A 16967-nucleotide genomic window follows, 5' to 3' on the forward strand; every position below is an offset into this window, starting at 1 on the left:
GCTCAGTAGTTGTGGCTCACGGGCCTAGTTGCTCCGCGGCATGTGGGATCTTCCCAGACCAGGGCTCGAACCCGTGTCCCCTGCATTGGCAGGCGGATTCTTAACCATTGCGCCACCAGGGAAGCCCAACTTGTCATTATTTTGATTACCCAGGAGATGGTAAGTTCCTGGAGGATGGAGAACTTGTCTGTTGTATCTTCATGCCTAGCAGAGTGTCTGATTTATGGTAGCCACTCAATACTTGAAAGAGCAAGTGAATGAGAAAGGTGCAATAATATTAGCACAAAGATATTAGGATGTAGGCAAGTTGGTTTAGAAGTGGTAAGAAAGAGGTTGATAAGGATCTTCAGAATGAGAGTAGGTGGGGTGGGTGGCAAAATGATTGATCGTCACTGTAATTAGTGCAAAGTTTATTCTGTATTATTTTTTCATCTTATTATTTTCCCCTTTCCACTTTCTCTTAATGGAGAATTTAGAATTAAATTATTGATGATTGGTTTATACTTGAAATATCACTGTCAACATGTAAATATTCTGAAGGCAGCTATTTTCATGTACTAGCTTTTAGTTTAAAATTAATTAGAATTATTGAATAATTTGAGGATTGTAATAATTAATACCATTAATGTTATTTATGAATATAGAGCAAATGTGTGTTTTTTTTAATCAGACCTATTAAAAGTACATGGACTTAGCTTCTTTTTACTATTCGAATAAGACCTGTTCATTGTAGAAAATTATAGCTACAATTACTTTGTGTAATTTAATATTAAAATATAAACATGTTTTTAAAAAGTAAAAATCATCCAAGATAATCATTACTCAGAGATAAACACTAATTAGCTTTTGGTAAATATCCTGCCAGGCATATTTCGTGTGTGTGTGTGTGTGTGTGTGTGTGTGTGTGTGTATGTGTGTCTAAATATATATCTACTTTAAACATAAGGCACACTGTATATTCTACTTGTAACTTGATTTTAACTGAAAATATGAATATGCTGGTTACGTCCCCTTAGCCCATCTGATATTAGCATGGCTGTAGTGGACAGTTCCTTGCACTTTTGACAGTGTCCCACATCAGATATAAGCTGTGCCACATCTTTGCTCTGCTTTCTCCAAAGCTGCAAATGCTACCTAGACACAGGAACGTACAACCTAGACATATGGAGGCGTTAATACTGGAACCTCACCAGTGGGGTATGAGAGTTGGGGATAAATGCCCCAGCTCCCCGTCCTGTGTTGGGACAGTTATAAGATACGTGCTCTGTAATTCTGCAGAGGTCCTCAGCGGAATTGAGGTGCAGTAACCAGCTCATTCCTGAAAACCATATTGGATTTTCTCCTTCATCCTTCTCACTTTCTCCATTTTTCCAGTTCTGTTTCCTGGAATCACCTCTCAGATAACCAGCCAGCACCCAAGTCTCAGTGTCTGCTCCCACAGAATCCCAATTAAGAACATGCCAGTGTTCAATATTATTGAACAATTAGATTTATTTCAATTTTTCATTACTAGAAAAGGAATTGCAGTGGAAATCCACATACAAATGTCTTTACTCTTGAGTCTAATTTTTTTTTTTTTACAATAAATGCTGGATTAAAGGATGTGCAGATTTTAAAGACCAAATAACTTTTTAGAAAGCTTATTCCAATTTGCAGAGTGTTGGTTTCCCTATACACTGCTAACCCCTGGGTATTAACCTCTTCAGATATTTGCCAGACCAGGTTAAAAATTCTGTCTCGTTTTAACCTGTAATTTTTACATATGTTTTTGGTCACATATTCTTTTGTTTAATGTGTTCCCTGTTTGTATCTTCTCCCCATTTTTCTGATCGGATGTTTAAATATTTAAATCAATGTTTGTGGGCTCTTTACATATTAGAGATCTTAGTCCTTTGTCATATGTCATAAATTGTTTCCTTAAATGATCTTTTGACTAATTTTGTGCTCCTTAATAGTGTCGACTTAAAGAAAAACACACAGCATAAGAGTTTTGAGGTTAAGTTTTATTCAGGGCCTTACTGAGGATTATAGCCTGGGAGATATAGCTCTGAGGAACTGCTCCAAAGAGGTGGGAGGACCCAGTTTATATATGATTTTTTTTGGCTGGGAAATACATGCTGTCAAGCATACATCTTCATAAAAGATTATTACTAATCACAAAGAATAGACATCTCAAGTTAATTATTTTAGTGTTTATGTATGGGAAGATGCAAGAATCTGGGGTCATTGAAATTCTTCCTGAGATATCCATCTAACTAACTATCCATGGGGTCTGTTTACTCAGAGGACAGAGTGCCTCATCCTGTTTTCATCCTGAATTCCTCTCAGGGTCGTACTGTGTCAGTGGGTGACTGCAGTGGGTCGCAATTCAGTGGGTGGTAAGCAACACTCTTTTGTTCTTCTTTGTTCACAGTAGCCACTCTGATTGGCTTCATTCCCAAATTCTGCACTGGCCTCCCTCTCCACACGTCTCTCCCCCCACCTAACCCACCCCCCGTGTTGACATTCTCACCATTTTCCTTTCTCTATAGGTCTTTCCACCTCATTTTCTTTCATCTTCTCTTTTCGTCACCTGGTTCCTTTATCCCTAATTTCTATTCTAAACATGGAATTAATCTGTCCATTCTGCTTTGCAGTGATTCTCACTGGCCTGGAGGAGAGTACACATCTGAATCAATAAGAGACGTGCCTTTTTAAGCTTCCTGTTCCCCAGACTCTTGAGAATCACAGCCATAGTTACTGTGAGGTATATGTGGAGTCCCTCAGCTGAGCCAAGGCAGAAAAAGTTGAGAACCACTGGCTGGAAGGTTTTAAAAGGCATGGAAATGCCACTTAGATTTCTTTTCTCTTTGGCTGTATGATGAAGCCTACAGAGAGACCCTTTGAGCTCAGAGCCCATCTCCGAGGAACTCCTTCTATTTTCGTATGCTTGGCAGATCTGCAAATTACTTTCCAAACTGATTGCTGAATGTGCTGAAGGCACATACTTGACTAGGTCCTGAGGACTAGCATCTGTTTTAAAGTCTGATCAATTTGAAAAGCTGCTATCTTTATATAATGCCACGGGGTCAAGTCTAAATTACATTTGCACATCACAAGAGCTTTCAAAGCTAATGCAGATGCCAAGGGCCTCTAGGGAGGGGTCACCACTCTGCTTTGTAGATTTATAGTCACATATCTACTGACCCAGGAAAGGAGGAAAGCGTACCCCTTGCATTCTGGGGAGCGTTCTAGTCTACTCATCACTGACCAGCCGCATCTTCAGGCTGGTCAGAGACTTCTGGCTTCATTCTTTTCATCCCAAATACAATTTTTTTTTACATTTATATTAACATATTTCCATACAAATAACCCAAAGAAAGTTTAGTATTAGGTTTTTTTTAATTTTTTAATTTAATTTTATTTATTTTTTTTATACAGCAGGTTCTTATTAGTCATCCATTTTACACATATCAGTGTATACACGTCAATCCCAATCGCCCAATTCAGCACACCACCATCCCCACCCCCCACGGCTTTCCCCCCTTGGTGTCCATACGTTTGTTCTCTACATCTGTGTCTCAACTTCTGCCCTGCAAACCGGTTCATCTGTACCACCAAATACAATTTATTAATCAGTTTTTAAACTCACAAAACACAAAATATTTCTTTCCATTATGCGTTACTTAGCAATATGTATTAAATGAAACTGTAGATTATCATTTTGAATGGATTTGATTTATATTCATTGAAATCATACAGTTCAACATTTCTAAAAAGAATTTGCAATGTTTATGTAATAAAATTATTAATATAGATATTACCATCAAAAAGTTACACACAAAAGGAAAAATAAGCAAAAATGTTGAGACAATCATAACTGCAGTGACTGAGCTTCAGAATTAGATCTCAGCTTCCCAAAACCATGGTAAAAAGATAATGGGGTAACAGGAAACATACGAAACATTCACAAAGGGAAGGATTTTTCCCCCCTGGGCTAAATTTAAAAGGAAAAATATCATTTGAATTTATGTATTCGAATTTAGTGGTCACCTAGTGGTAACCTTTCCAATATAAACTCATTGCAGACAAGGAAGCATTTTTCTCATGTTTATTTCTTACAGTAAATCGTCAATATAAGCCAAAGGTATAAGATTTAAGTATAACTCAGTGAAAGTGTTTTCAGAGTAGTTTCAGTGAAAGAAGTTTCAGAGTAGTTCAGGGATCTACCTTTCCGGCATTTAAAAACATAATCCATGGCTCTATGTATTTCATACCTAAACTCTTCAGAGGCCAGTATGTCTCTTAGACTATATTCCTTCACTGTTAGTTGTCACATCTGGGCTTTATGAAAGCCATGTAGGAGTTTGGATGGAAATAGTGAAAGATGAAAGTTTGCTTCTAAGATGCTGACTTCAGGTAAAGACCCACGCATTTTTCACATTTTTGATGAGGCAACGAAATGCTTTTAATACTTTATATGATTCATGTTCTTTTGTTAAATCAAAATATTTATTAATTCAAAGAGACTACTATTCGTTCGGCTGTAGGTACCTACTGATTCTTGGGGGAAAAAAGGTGTGTATGTATATTTATATTTCTGTTTAATCGTTTAGCACTTGCCTGGTTAACTGAGCATCTTTTTGTCTGGTCTTTTGCTTCGAACTCAATTATTCCTTTAGTTTACAGTGACATGATAAATGTCAGTGATCTGAGTTAGCCTTGATTTTTAAGACTTCTTTTTTTTTTTGAGCAGTTTTATGTTCATAGAAAAATCGAGGTACAGAGATTTCCCATGTACCCCGTCCCCACACATGCATATTCTCTCCCATCATCAAATCCACCACCAAAGCGGTACACTTGTCACAACTGATGAACCTACACTGACATATATCATAATCACCCAAAGTTCATAGTCTACATTAAGATTCACCCGTAGTGTTATACGTTCTATGGGCTTGGACAAGGCCTTCTTGATGTCAGATGATTGATCCATCATCATGATAGGTGGCATGGAAACTGAAAGGTACATTTGTGTTTTTTTAAACTCTTATTTTTGAGAAGTATATCAAATGGAACTTAAAAACAATAAAATAAGACCAAGCCTATCTTATTCCAGATGGTAAAGTGAAATGATCACACCTGATCTATTTTTGCTAGTTCTGTTCACTATGAAACCTCTACAGAACAGCTGATAAAAGAAGCAACCTGATAAAAAAAAACACATTTACTGACACTTAAAAAAAAAAAAGACTTCTCTACTTTAAAAAAAAAAAAATCACAGAATACATAGCACTCAAGTCTTATGTGTTTGGTCAAAAGGCGAATGAGGACTGCTCAGTGACCTCCAGCAGCACATCTGACCTCCATCCTGGTGCTGGAGTTCGGTTTGCTCAGGGTGAGAAGAGCCTCAGAAGCCTCCCCTGGGACACTGTGTTATTGATGGATGTGCTTGCGGCCAAGTTGTGTCTCACGTGATGTGTCTGGGAGCAGATGTGCATAATACTGTATAATGAAAAATCCCATTATACATTGTGATTTAAATCGAGAGTGTTAGAGGTCATTTCGTATCCACTCTGTTACTGTCTGTCTTAGTCTTGTTCAGATGTTTTGTAAGTCTTCTTAAATTGAAATTAGTTGATGTGTACCTTAAGAGCTATTAAGTAGCATTTATGGAGAGTTGTCTTACAATGCTGTGTTAGTCAGCTTGGACTGCCAAAGCAAAATGCCATAGACGACGTGGCTGAAACAACAGAAACTTACTTCTCACCGTTCAGGAGGTTGGAAGTTCCAGATCAAGGTCTGGCAAGGTTCGGTTTTCAGTGAGAACTCTCCTCCTAGCTTGCCTCTCTTCCTCATCACTGCAGTCCTCACGTGGCCTTTCCTCTGAGCATGTGAGGAGAGAGAGCACTCTCTCACTTCCTCTTCTTATAAAGCCACCAATCCTATCGGTTTAGGGCCCTATCCTTATGGCCTCATCTAACCTTAATTATCTCCTAAAGGCCCTGTCTCTAAATACAGTCACGTTGAGGGTTTAGGGCTTGCATATGTGAATTCAGTCCATAGCAGGTGCTAAAACAACAAAAAATCTTGGTATAATTTCTGTTGAGCAAAAAAAAAAAAAAAAAAAAAAAGTAGGAAGTAAATCTGAGGGATCTTGTGAATGACCTATAATCGTGGAACTCTAACAGTGAGAGGCATGGCTAGCCATCTGGGACATGTGATTTCTTTTATAGCTTAAGCAGGATTTGGAGGTCCTTTCTAACCCGAAAATTCAATATTTTTAGGTAATAGCTCAATTATTGATTCTCAGTTATGGATAAATCAATTCCAAATATCCATGATTTTCTTTCATTACGCATTCTTTGTACACCCAGAGTACCTTGGGAAGTTATAATGGAAGAATCTGGCTGGCCTGAGTTTGTGTCCCAGCTTTTCTACTTACCAGCTGGGTAGCCTTCAGTTAATTACGGTACCTCTTTGAGATTGCTTTTTGTCTATAAAATAATCATACTTACCTTGATGCATATACAGTCAGCCCTCTGTATCCGCGGATGCAAGAACCCGTGGATATAGAGAGCCGACTGTTCATGCCATTTTATATAAGGGACTTGAGCATCCTTGGATTTTGAAATCCACGAGGGGTCCTGGACCCAATCCCCCGAGAATACCTAGGGATGGCTCTATTAATGAGAATACAGGCTATACTACTGTGTATGTGTGTGTGTGTGTGTATATATATATATGACAACACAGTAGTTTAGATATGAGAGGATGATAGGAATTTATCTGTGTCACACATATAATCCAGAGGTAAGCAGACCAGGGCTAGTAGGAGGCCTCCAACATCAACTTCAACAGAAACTTCCATCCCAGGGTGAAAGATGACAGCTCCAGCTCTTATTATCTCCCACCAATGGGAATGCAGAAAGGGTGAGATCAGCTCATTCACATTTACTCTTAGGGACAGCATCCCAAAGTGTCACGTGTCAATTCTGCTCACATCTCTTCCACCAGAGCTTAGATGTGTGGTTCTAGCAAGCACAGAAGTTGGTTGAGAAGCATTGTCTCCAGCTAAATAGTGTTTTACTAACAATTTCTGCTTCAAGTTTGGCTATTGTAAAGATTAGAAATAATTTATTAATTTATTCACCTAACAGTGAATTGTGAAATATTATAACAAAGTGCCTAGCAAGGTGCCTTACACCTGGTAAATACCAAGTTGGATCACCCTCCTTACTTTCCTCTAGCACCTTACTACTCAAAATGTGGTCCAGGGTCCAAGCATCACCTTGAAGCTTGTTAAAAATGTAGACTCTCAGCCCCACGCCAGACCTACGGAATCAGATCCTGCGTTTTAATAGTTTGAGGAGCCCCCACAGCAGCATATTCTTTGTCTTTTATGGTACCTGCACGCTATGTTATCTTGAGCACTTACAATGTTGCTATGAGAATTAAATGAGATACTATGTATAAAATACTGTAAAATCTGTAACGTGCTTCATATCATTATTTAACTGTATATGTCTGAGGGAGAATAAAGTGAATCTTAAGTTATTGGAATGCCAAGATTTGAGAATCATTGGGTTTTTGGATTTTCCAATGTTGATAATGTCCCCTGATATTGTAATGCCATGTAAAAAAGGCATTTCTATTTTCAGAAAAGGTGCTTGAATCACCTTGCACTGTCCTAGGTACAGAGCTTTTCTCTAATTATGTAGGAAGATGCTAGGCCCATCCTTCTAAAATGAGGGTTTTCAGTGTATTTTTTCATAACCATTATTCTTTCTTGACATCTAAATATTGCAGTTTTTTATGTTCTTAAACATAAAAAGATTTTGATATCAGATTTTGATATCAAATGAACATGGAAATGATTCCTAAAAAGGTATCTGGAAAAACTGATTTAAAAAACAATAGGTTTATGGTATCAGTTGAAACTAAAGATGCTATACCTAATGCATTAAATATAAGCAGCCAATGCAGATTCATATGTTAGTGTTGAGCTATTAGAAATTAGGAGAATCACCATTTCATGGACTTGTCTTCTCATCTGTAAATTGGGAAAGATAGTATTTGTTCTGTCTCAAAGAGTTTTGGGAGCCATAACATGAGATCCTAGAAAAATGTAGCACATAGAAGATGATATTAATATCTAGTATTGTCAAAGTAGGAAGTATATGTGAACACGCATTGTGAAATAAGTATATGAAAGTACTTACTTAAATGTTTGGCAAACAAGGTTGCAGGCTGAGCTATGGCCTTGGTAGCCCCATCAGATTCTCAGTGTTCTTTGCTCCTGCTTCACAAATTCTCAGTGTTCTTTGCTCCTGCTTCAAGTGGGCGGGACCCATTGAGAGACAAAGACTCACCCACTGTTTCTGCAGGTCAGTCGGGTTTCCGCACATGATGCAAGCATGTCTAGGTGATGCACCTCTGATGCATGCAAGGAAAAGCCTGGGTGTTAGAAGAAAACCAAGGAGCCAGGAAGCTCACAGAGGAAGGGAAGCTCTAAATGATGGATTTTCCTGGGTCACTGGGAGTCGTACCTTTGCTCTCCCGCCTGTGACGGGAAGGATGACTGTAGTGGAAGAGATTTCTGCTGTGTCTTTAGAGGCAAGCACGCACATGCCCTGTGGGCTTGGGACTGATGCATTCAGAAAAAAGACTACGAGGCTTTTTATAGGTGTTGCATTTCATTCTGCATTCCTTCTCATTAGCATTCAGTAATGAAGGCTGAACTGTCAACTTGAGTGTCTCATCCTGGAGGGATAAACGTAAGAATCTGACATACGTTTCCCTTAGGGACTTTCAGCTAATTGTAGAGATAGTGAACAGTTTTATCAGAGACGAAGGTAATAACTAACATTTGTACTCTAAAGTAGATGTTGCTGTGTTGTGCCCACATTTAAAAATAATGCATATATGTGTGTGTTTAAAAAGAAATCTATCTATATCTGCATGTATATCTATATTATATAGAAAAGAAAGGCCCCAAATGGGCTGTACATTAAAATGTTAATAGTGATGAGAATTCAAATTATTTTTCTTTTTATTATTTTCAGTATTTTCTATATCTTCCTCAACGGACATGTGTCATTTATATAAGTCAATAACCTATTAAGCTTCTGAAGCCTCTGCAGCATTTTCATACATGCTCTCACATTTGATCCTCACAATCACCCTGTGAGGTCGGTCACTCATAAACCTCAATGTCATGGACATGAGAAATAGAGGACACAGACAGACAGACAACTCAGGCACCAAGGAAGTTAAGTGCAGAGAGATTACGTGATACGTACAGCGTAGCACAGGTAGCAAATGGCGAAAGCAGGAGAAATGGAAGGAGAATCAGGAGTGCTTGAATGAAAGGGGACTGTAAAGATCCCTGGACCTCATTAGGTTTAGGGCATGGCACGGCTTTTTACTTCAACCTGGCTCCCTAAACTGAGGCCTGGTTCAGTTTTTATCAGACTCAAAGTTAGGATCACAGTGGCTATGTTTGGCTTTGAGACCAGATAGTCTGAGTTTGGTTTCCAGCTCTGGCCCTGCCTCGCTAATTAACCTGGATGGTTAATTACGGACTCAGGGCCTCAGTTTACCCATCTGTAAAATGAGGCAAATACTACTACTAGTTACTGTAATGATTAAATGAGTTCATACATGTGAGATCCTTTAAAAGTATATGGGACAATCTAAAGAGAAACAACTTTTTAATTGGTTAAATAAATAACAGCTCATGAAGGAAAAACCCTCAAAAAAAAGTGTATGGTCATAGGGAGGACTCAACAAATACTAGCAAATATCCTCCTCATCCTCATCCTCATCCTCATCCTCATCGGTGCAGGGCTGATGAGGACCATGGCGGGTGGAAGGATATCTCTGTGGCTTTCAGAGAGACAACTACATTATCCTACTGCAGAGGCAGCAACTTTTGATCTTACAGGGCCTGGGACAAGATACAGAGGTTAGGTCAGTACAAATATATCTGACATTAAACTCTCAATGACAGTATTATCATTTTGAGATATATAAACACAGATTGTATTAATGATAGATTATGTTTCTTAATAGTTAGAAACATACTGATGTGTATCAAATGTGTATAGATGTATACCACCAAGTGCTGATAGCTATAGATCAGGAATGCAAAAAGAATGATAAAGTTAATACAAAAATATGAGAAAGTTTGTGCTGGTATTATGGGATGGTTCAGCTCTCTATTCAAATCCATACCAACCCCTCCCTGTTTATTACAGATGTTTGGAATCTGTGTGTATACTTAGATGCTCTCTCTGATTTTACAAGGTGGTAAGGCAAGTGATTGCCGTTAAATTAAGAAAGATTGTTTTGTCTTCGAAAGACCTTGACCATGAGTCCGAGCGTGGGGTGTACTGTAAGGGCTAATTCCCTCAGGCCTGGAATTAGTCAGAGCTGTCCTACTGAAATAAGAGTCCCTGCCTGCTATTGACCCCCACTCAATGTGTGAAACAATTGATTAATAATGTTGCTTTGTAAACATTGAGTTGGAGGAGTTTCAAGGAGATTTGCACCGTCAGCATTGTTTATTGATAATAGATTGATGATTTGCAGCTGGTCTTGGTGAGACACTTGAAGGGCTCTGCTGTTGAGGCTGGTTACCTAGCAGGGATATGTCTATAGGACCAGCAAAATATAAAAAAACACCAGCTAGGACTCTATCCCAGAAGTGGCTTGAAATACTGCCGGTTGAGTTTAGAAGATTACCCAGAGAGAATGTATGATGGAATCCTCATGGCTTTGCTCTCCTGTTCCTAATTGTACTGAGTCCTTCCGTTCTCACACAGGTAGATTGTTGAAATCCCCAAATACTGGGGGGCCAGAACCTGTCATAAACATCTCTTCTCCCACTTCTTTTCCAAAACATGTGAAATGTGTTTCTTGGTCATGTTTTTCAGACCCCCTGGCTGTGGAATACAAGGCACTGTTGGTACAACTACCCCTATCAGGTAAGGACACATTACCGTCTGGGTTTTTACGCATGTAAAGTACCTTTCTTAGGTCAGCGTCATGGTTTCAGGCAGGTCCCAGCAGGTTGGGCCGCCACTTTGCTTGCCCCCCCGCCGTACCCCCTGCTGCTTGATGGTGGACACAGCCTAGTGAGAGAGGTAGTTTGTGTTAGAATCAAAGCTTGAGCAGACGGAGGAAGTGTGGAAGGTGCGTTTGCTGGAAAGTAAGATACAATCGCTTCAGTAGGTGGATAATTCCCTTTCTAACAGCCAGTGTGCTTTTGGTCACTGAGCACCTGATAACAGCCCTGGCCTGTCGTGGCAGCTAGCGGGCAGAGCTCACGTGAGGAACTGGAGCTGGCGTGCTGAGTTTGGTTCACTTTGTGGCTTAGGAGCAGCCTCTAAAGATGTAAATAAAGCACTGTTTCCTTGAACTCAGAAAAATGGGCTTGTCCCATTACATGTAGACAAAAATAGCATCGTTGAAAATGAGATTAAAATCATATCCCAGGCAGGGAGCATTTCAGATCCCTGCCCACAGACATACCTTTGCCTCTGTCCATGAACTCAGTGATATTAGCATGTGTTGTGGTCCCTAGCTCAGTTACTATTTGAATATCAAAGCTGGGACTGTTCTCGAAATTTCTTGCTGAAACATTTCTAGAATTTCTAGTTCATTTGGGATATATTGTTTAAGAGAAACAAATACAACCATGTATTTTAGTGATAAAATAAAGAGACAGACATTGTGATAAGCAATTTGGATTTTTGAGTTTGGGATTCTTTGGGTTGTCTTTTTAGAGGCATTTGGTCTAACAAAGTTAATGGGAGCAGGTGTGCCCTGCAACTTCTCTATTACACACAGTGTTGCAACAGGGAGTAGGGTCTGGTGTTGGCTATACCCCTCGGGTAGGTTCAAGGCTAGGGACATGTTGAAATGGGGATTCCAGTTTGCATTTCCATCTCTTTCACGTAATGTATTCAAATTAAGAAAGACTAAATCAGCAACATGACATGGTCAGAGAGAGCTGAACATTCCAGGGCTATCTGATCAAGACTAAAGCAACGTTGAAAGCAATGACTTACTGTACACAATTGTAATTCACAGGCCCAACTGCTGTTTTACTATCTTAAATACTTGGAATATTGTCATCTACCCCTCTCTTTGTGCCCTGTAATGGTATAGTGAGTGGAGAGGATCCTTTCCTCGTGTGTTTTGTTGACAAAGATGAATGAGGGGGACAGCTGTTTTTCTTGATGTCCATGCTTAGAGTTGTTAGTTAAGTGATTGCCGACTTCTTGCGAAAGTTACTTATTATGCTGCTATTGGTTTACAGAGCATTTCAGTTTCAACCCCTTGTGTGCAGTGGTGTGGAGGTGTTCATGTAATGAGTTTCAAAGGTCTTTCATTCATTCTGGGAGAGCAAGTTGTTTCATTACAACCCAATGAAACAATTAAAAACAACTCACCAAAAATGGTTTTTTAAAACTCTGTTTTATTTTTATGGATTTATGTGCATAATAAATATTACTGACTTCCACTGCTTCCCTGAGCTTCTCCCCATTCCTGGACCTGTGAAGCAGGTGTTACCTCCATTTTCCAGTAAGTAAACGAAGGCCCTACTTAAGCTGTGGAGCGGGGACTCAAACTCAGGTTCCCTGGCTGGGCGCCTAGTCTGGTATCTCTTAGCAGCTTTCTTGTCCCCCTGATCTTTTAATAAATGTTTTTGAATTATCTTTTTTTTTTTTTAATATTTACAACGTACAGAACATTTTCCTAAAGAAAGCTCCAATTAAGGCAGAATTTGAAACTATGTCTCAGTGACCCATATAGTACTCCAGTTTCTTTCATTTTCCCTGGTCCCTGTGCTGTGGAATCTCACAGGAGTTGTCCAGAGTTACTCTTCCTGTGTATATGTTAGAATTTTTTTGCAGGTTGCCTAAAGGAATCTTTAGATGTCAAAGTACCATAAATGCAATTGTTAAAATGAGTGGTGAATCGGGTACCAATGCCAAATATTCATACTGATTGACACTTTTTTGGTTGGAGGTGAAACAAAGCTAATGACATCAAGCTGTGGATTATAGGCGTCCTTCAAAGCTCCCTTATCCACAGAGAGAATGGGGCCAGAATTTGTGGAGGCGTAAGACCATGCCACTTTTCAGTACGGAGCTTGAGATGTTTGACACACAGATTTGGTTTCGTATTAATTATTAATCTTGCCTTTTTCTCCTTGATCCTCAGCCACTCACGCCTGACCTTCACTACTATTATATCCTGGAGCTGTCATTTTATTGGTCTTTAATGTTTTCCCAGTTCACTGATATCAAAAGAAAGGTAAGAGTGGGTGTGTTGTAAAGGGCTTGTAAACAGGTGTCTTTCATGGCCCTAGGCAGATGGATATAGAGTCTCAAAGGCACTCACTTCTGTTTTCCCATGAGTACTGCATTAGTACGACTTCCGGCATTATTACAGAAAATTCTCTACTTTCGTTTGTGCTGTTTTATATTTTATTCCCATTGTCTCTTCACTCTCCCCCCGCCAAACCTAGTGTTCTTTTCTCCATGAAAAAATATAACAGTGAATCTTAACAGCATTAATTTCCTCTCAGTTTGATTCACAAGTCCCTTTGTTCTCCAAATTAAAGAAGAAAAATTGTATTTGTAGCTCCTGGGGAGAGAGTAAAATCTCAGTGTTCCAGCCCTACAGAATGAAGATTTCCCCAATTAAAGAGTTATCTAATGTCAAAATACATTAGGAAAACACAGCATTCCTAAGCTAACTGTGATCTGGTTTTCACCCCTCCCCTCCACTGGAGTAGCTTTTGCTGAGGGTACTCTTGACCTCTTAAGTGTTAGACCCACTCATTCTAGTTCCCATCCTACCAGCTTCTGGGCAGAATTGGCACTTTTGGCTATTCACTGTTTTTTTTTTTCCGTGAAGCTATTTTCTCCAAATTCCCATATTTGGATCATTCCTTCAAGTCATCTTTGCTGGTCTCCACCCCAGTGCCCCGTGCCCTGCATACTTGCGTGCACCAGGGTCTGGTCCTAGATTACAGGACGTCATCTCCCTGGGTGATCCAGGTTCATACCCTCCAGCACTGTCAACCATAACTTCTATACCAATAACTCCCAAATGGTTCTCTCCTGTCCCAAATCCTCTCTGGGTCCACACTTCCACAAATCTAATCATAAGTGATAGTACTGTGTTCTTCTTGTTATTTTATCATTTAATCCTCACAACAGCCTGAAGATCCAGACTGATCACTTATTATTTATTTTCCTTTTATGAATGAGGAGACTGAACCTTACAAAGTGCTCCCGACCGAACACATCATCTTGCCCTAGTCTTGTTCTTCCTCCAGTAATCTTTATCACAGACACTCATGTAAGCTAGAAGTTTTCCTTCGCTCTCCTCTTTGCCACGCCTTGTACCTACTCCCTTAGTATCACTGACACGTTTAGTTTGAGTCCTCTTTACTTTGGCTTAATCTGTTAACAACGGCCTCTGAAATGGCATTCCTATCTAAATAGTCATTCTTGTCTTCCTGCCATCTAAGAGTTATGTTTCTCAAACCTTAAAGACAAAGCCAAACTACTTGGAGTGATATTCAGGGTTGTCACCATGATTCAAACCCACCTCTCTAGTTTTATTGCCCACCCTTCTCTCCCTCTTTTGACACACACATATGTCTTAGTTACAGATAGCTTCTCACCATTGTTCAAACGCATTTTTTTTCCATAACATCTTTGTTTTTTACAAGACCTTGCCTGTGGCTAGAATCTACTCTATTCCCCTTCCTCCTAGACCAGACCAAGCCCCAAAGCAGTCCCTTCTTTGAAGCCTTATTCATTCCCATGGTTTTTGACCACTTCTTCCTCTGTGTTTAGTGTACCAGTGCCCAGTACTTACCATATTGTACTTTTTAATGGTATGGTGACCTGCCTGTCTCCCTTCACCGGACTTGGAGGGCAAAGAGCCTCATTTTTGTATCTCTCGTGACCGTCAATGCATCTGCTTATGGTGGGGCTTAGTAAGTTTAGGGTGAATGAATAAATAAATGGACTCATCAGAATGTCTTCTCCCTTACTCAAGGATATCTCCCAGGCTCCTTTGCAAATAGGACTGCGCATTGTGATAGAGCGCAATACTATAACATTCCATTTCTTGGTTAGATCGGTAATCTGCCAAATTGCAAAATATCCACGTGGCAGCTGAAAAGCATTTAGGAGTCTACAGCCCTAGTACCTGCGTCGCCTCCCCCAGGTATGCTCCTGCCACTCTCCTATGGCAGTGGCTTACTTGGTTGGCAAAAGGCTGTCTTTCCTGACAGCATGGTCTTAATGTGGTATATGTCACCTGATTCTCAGAAGTGGATTGTCCCTGCAAGAGCTACGGCTCAGGCATAGCAGATAACCCATTGACACACATAATTTGTGGTTCCCTTACTCATTGCACCAAATGCTCTGGGTCCATTTCTCAAAACGTTTAAAGATCCTTTAGTGATGATATGCCAATTAGATCTCGTCTCTCTTATATGAGGAGCCTTGTTCATTCCTGTGGTCAATACTTGTAGACTGATGGTCTCCACTGTGCCAGGTCCATTGTGCATTTTATTTATTTATTTTTGAAATCTTTAATTGTGGGAAAAATACAAAACATAAAATTTACCATCTTAACCATTTTTAAGTGTGTAGTTTAGTAGTGTTACACACATTCATGCTGTTGTGCAACCAGTTTCCAGAACCCCTTTCATCTTGTAAAACTGAAACTCTGTACCCATTAATCAACAGTTCCCCATTCCCTCCTCACCCAATCTCTACCCCTGGCAACCACCATTCTAGTTTCTGTCTCTATGAATCTGACGACTCTGCGTACCTTACTTAAGTGGAGTCACACCGTATGTGTCCTTTTGTGACTGATGTATTTCACTTAGCATACTGTCTTATTCATCGTGTTGTAGCATGTGTCAGAATTTCCTTCCTTTTTAAGGCTGAAGAATACAGATTGTATTTTCTTTTGAGGAGCATTTTTTTCCAGGTAGTCACAGAAAACAGTTGTATAACAAAGAAGGAGGTTTGACTATTCTTCTGGTCTTGTAGTTGGGAAAATTGATGTACGATGAACTTACGTAAAATTTTCAAGGTTGTGCAATGTGGGAATCAATTAGAGCCCAAGTTTACCAAGCAAAGTTCCATGATTCACTCATAGATGAGATATTGTCCACAATTCTTGCGTTGTCTTGCCCGGCCATGCTCCTGACATTAGAGATAGTAGGCCTTCTGCAGTTCTTTGCCATTTTATTGGTTCCTCTTTTGCTTAATGAGAATTAGCGATGCCATCTCAAGTCAAAGAGATTAATGAAAGCAAAACTGACTGTTACTTGGCCCCCAAGAGCCTAGTCCTAGGGAGCTGTTGCTGCACCAAAAGTCACCAAGCCCCTTCTGCTTGCTTGAGCTTCCTAACATGCATTTACCATGTCTTTTCACTGAGCCAAGAGGACTCATAGAGGCTTTGTTATTTTAAGCCAAATGACCATCTTCTTAACAGTTATTATAGGTGGATTATTTTCAAGGGTCAAAGTGTTTAATTTTGTATGGTTTTAACTTATCTTGCATCAGTGTAGAGAAGGCCTTCAAAAAGGGGCATTTTTGCAGTGAGGTCCATGGAATTGATTTAGGCCTGTACATATTGTCAATGTGTATAAATTAATTATATATACATTTTCCTGGTCAACGCGAATAGCTTATTGTAGCCATCTGGCATCTCTCCCTTCTTCCCTTGGTCCGAGTACCTTTGTGGGTTCATGGTGCAGCTAGCTGATTCTTGTTTCTTGCACAAAATGGGAATTTGGCTACTACCGTACGTGCTTGTTACTCCACACAGGTTTTAGTAAGGAAGGCCTTCTCCTCTGTTGCCATCTCTCATTAATGAGTTGTAGCCCTTGCTTTTCTCCTTCGCATCTTGCTGACTGTCACTGCAGGTCCCTGGTGGTT

At 39.7% G+C, this 16967-nt stretch overlaps 1 protein-coding gene across 3 annotated transcripts in view; it reads left to right on the forward strand.

Moving 5' to 3' along the window:
* The window catches only part of CERS6 (ceramide synthase 6), a 318670-nt gene that overhangs the window by 225979 nt on the left and 75724 nt on the right, over positions 1-16967 (forward strand). For all 3 annotated transcript variants that reach the window (XM_036858219.1, XM_036858217.1, XM_036858218.1), the window contains exons 5-6: positions 10917-10967; positions 13213-13305. In XM_036858219.1, the coding sequence (XP_036714114.1) occupies positions 10917-10967; positions 13213-13305 (144 nt within the window). The remainder of the gene's footprint in view (positions 1-10916; positions 10968-13212; positions 13306-16967) is intronic.

This window comes from Balaenoptera musculus, chromosome 7 (genome assembly GCF_009873245.2).
Source record: "Balaenoptera musculus isolate JJ_BM4_2016_0621 chromosome 7, mBalMus1.pri.v3, whole genome shotgun sequence".
Taxonomy (NCBI): Eukaryota; Metazoa; Chordata; class Mammalia; order Artiodactyla; family Balaenopteridae; genus Balaenoptera; species Balaenoptera musculus.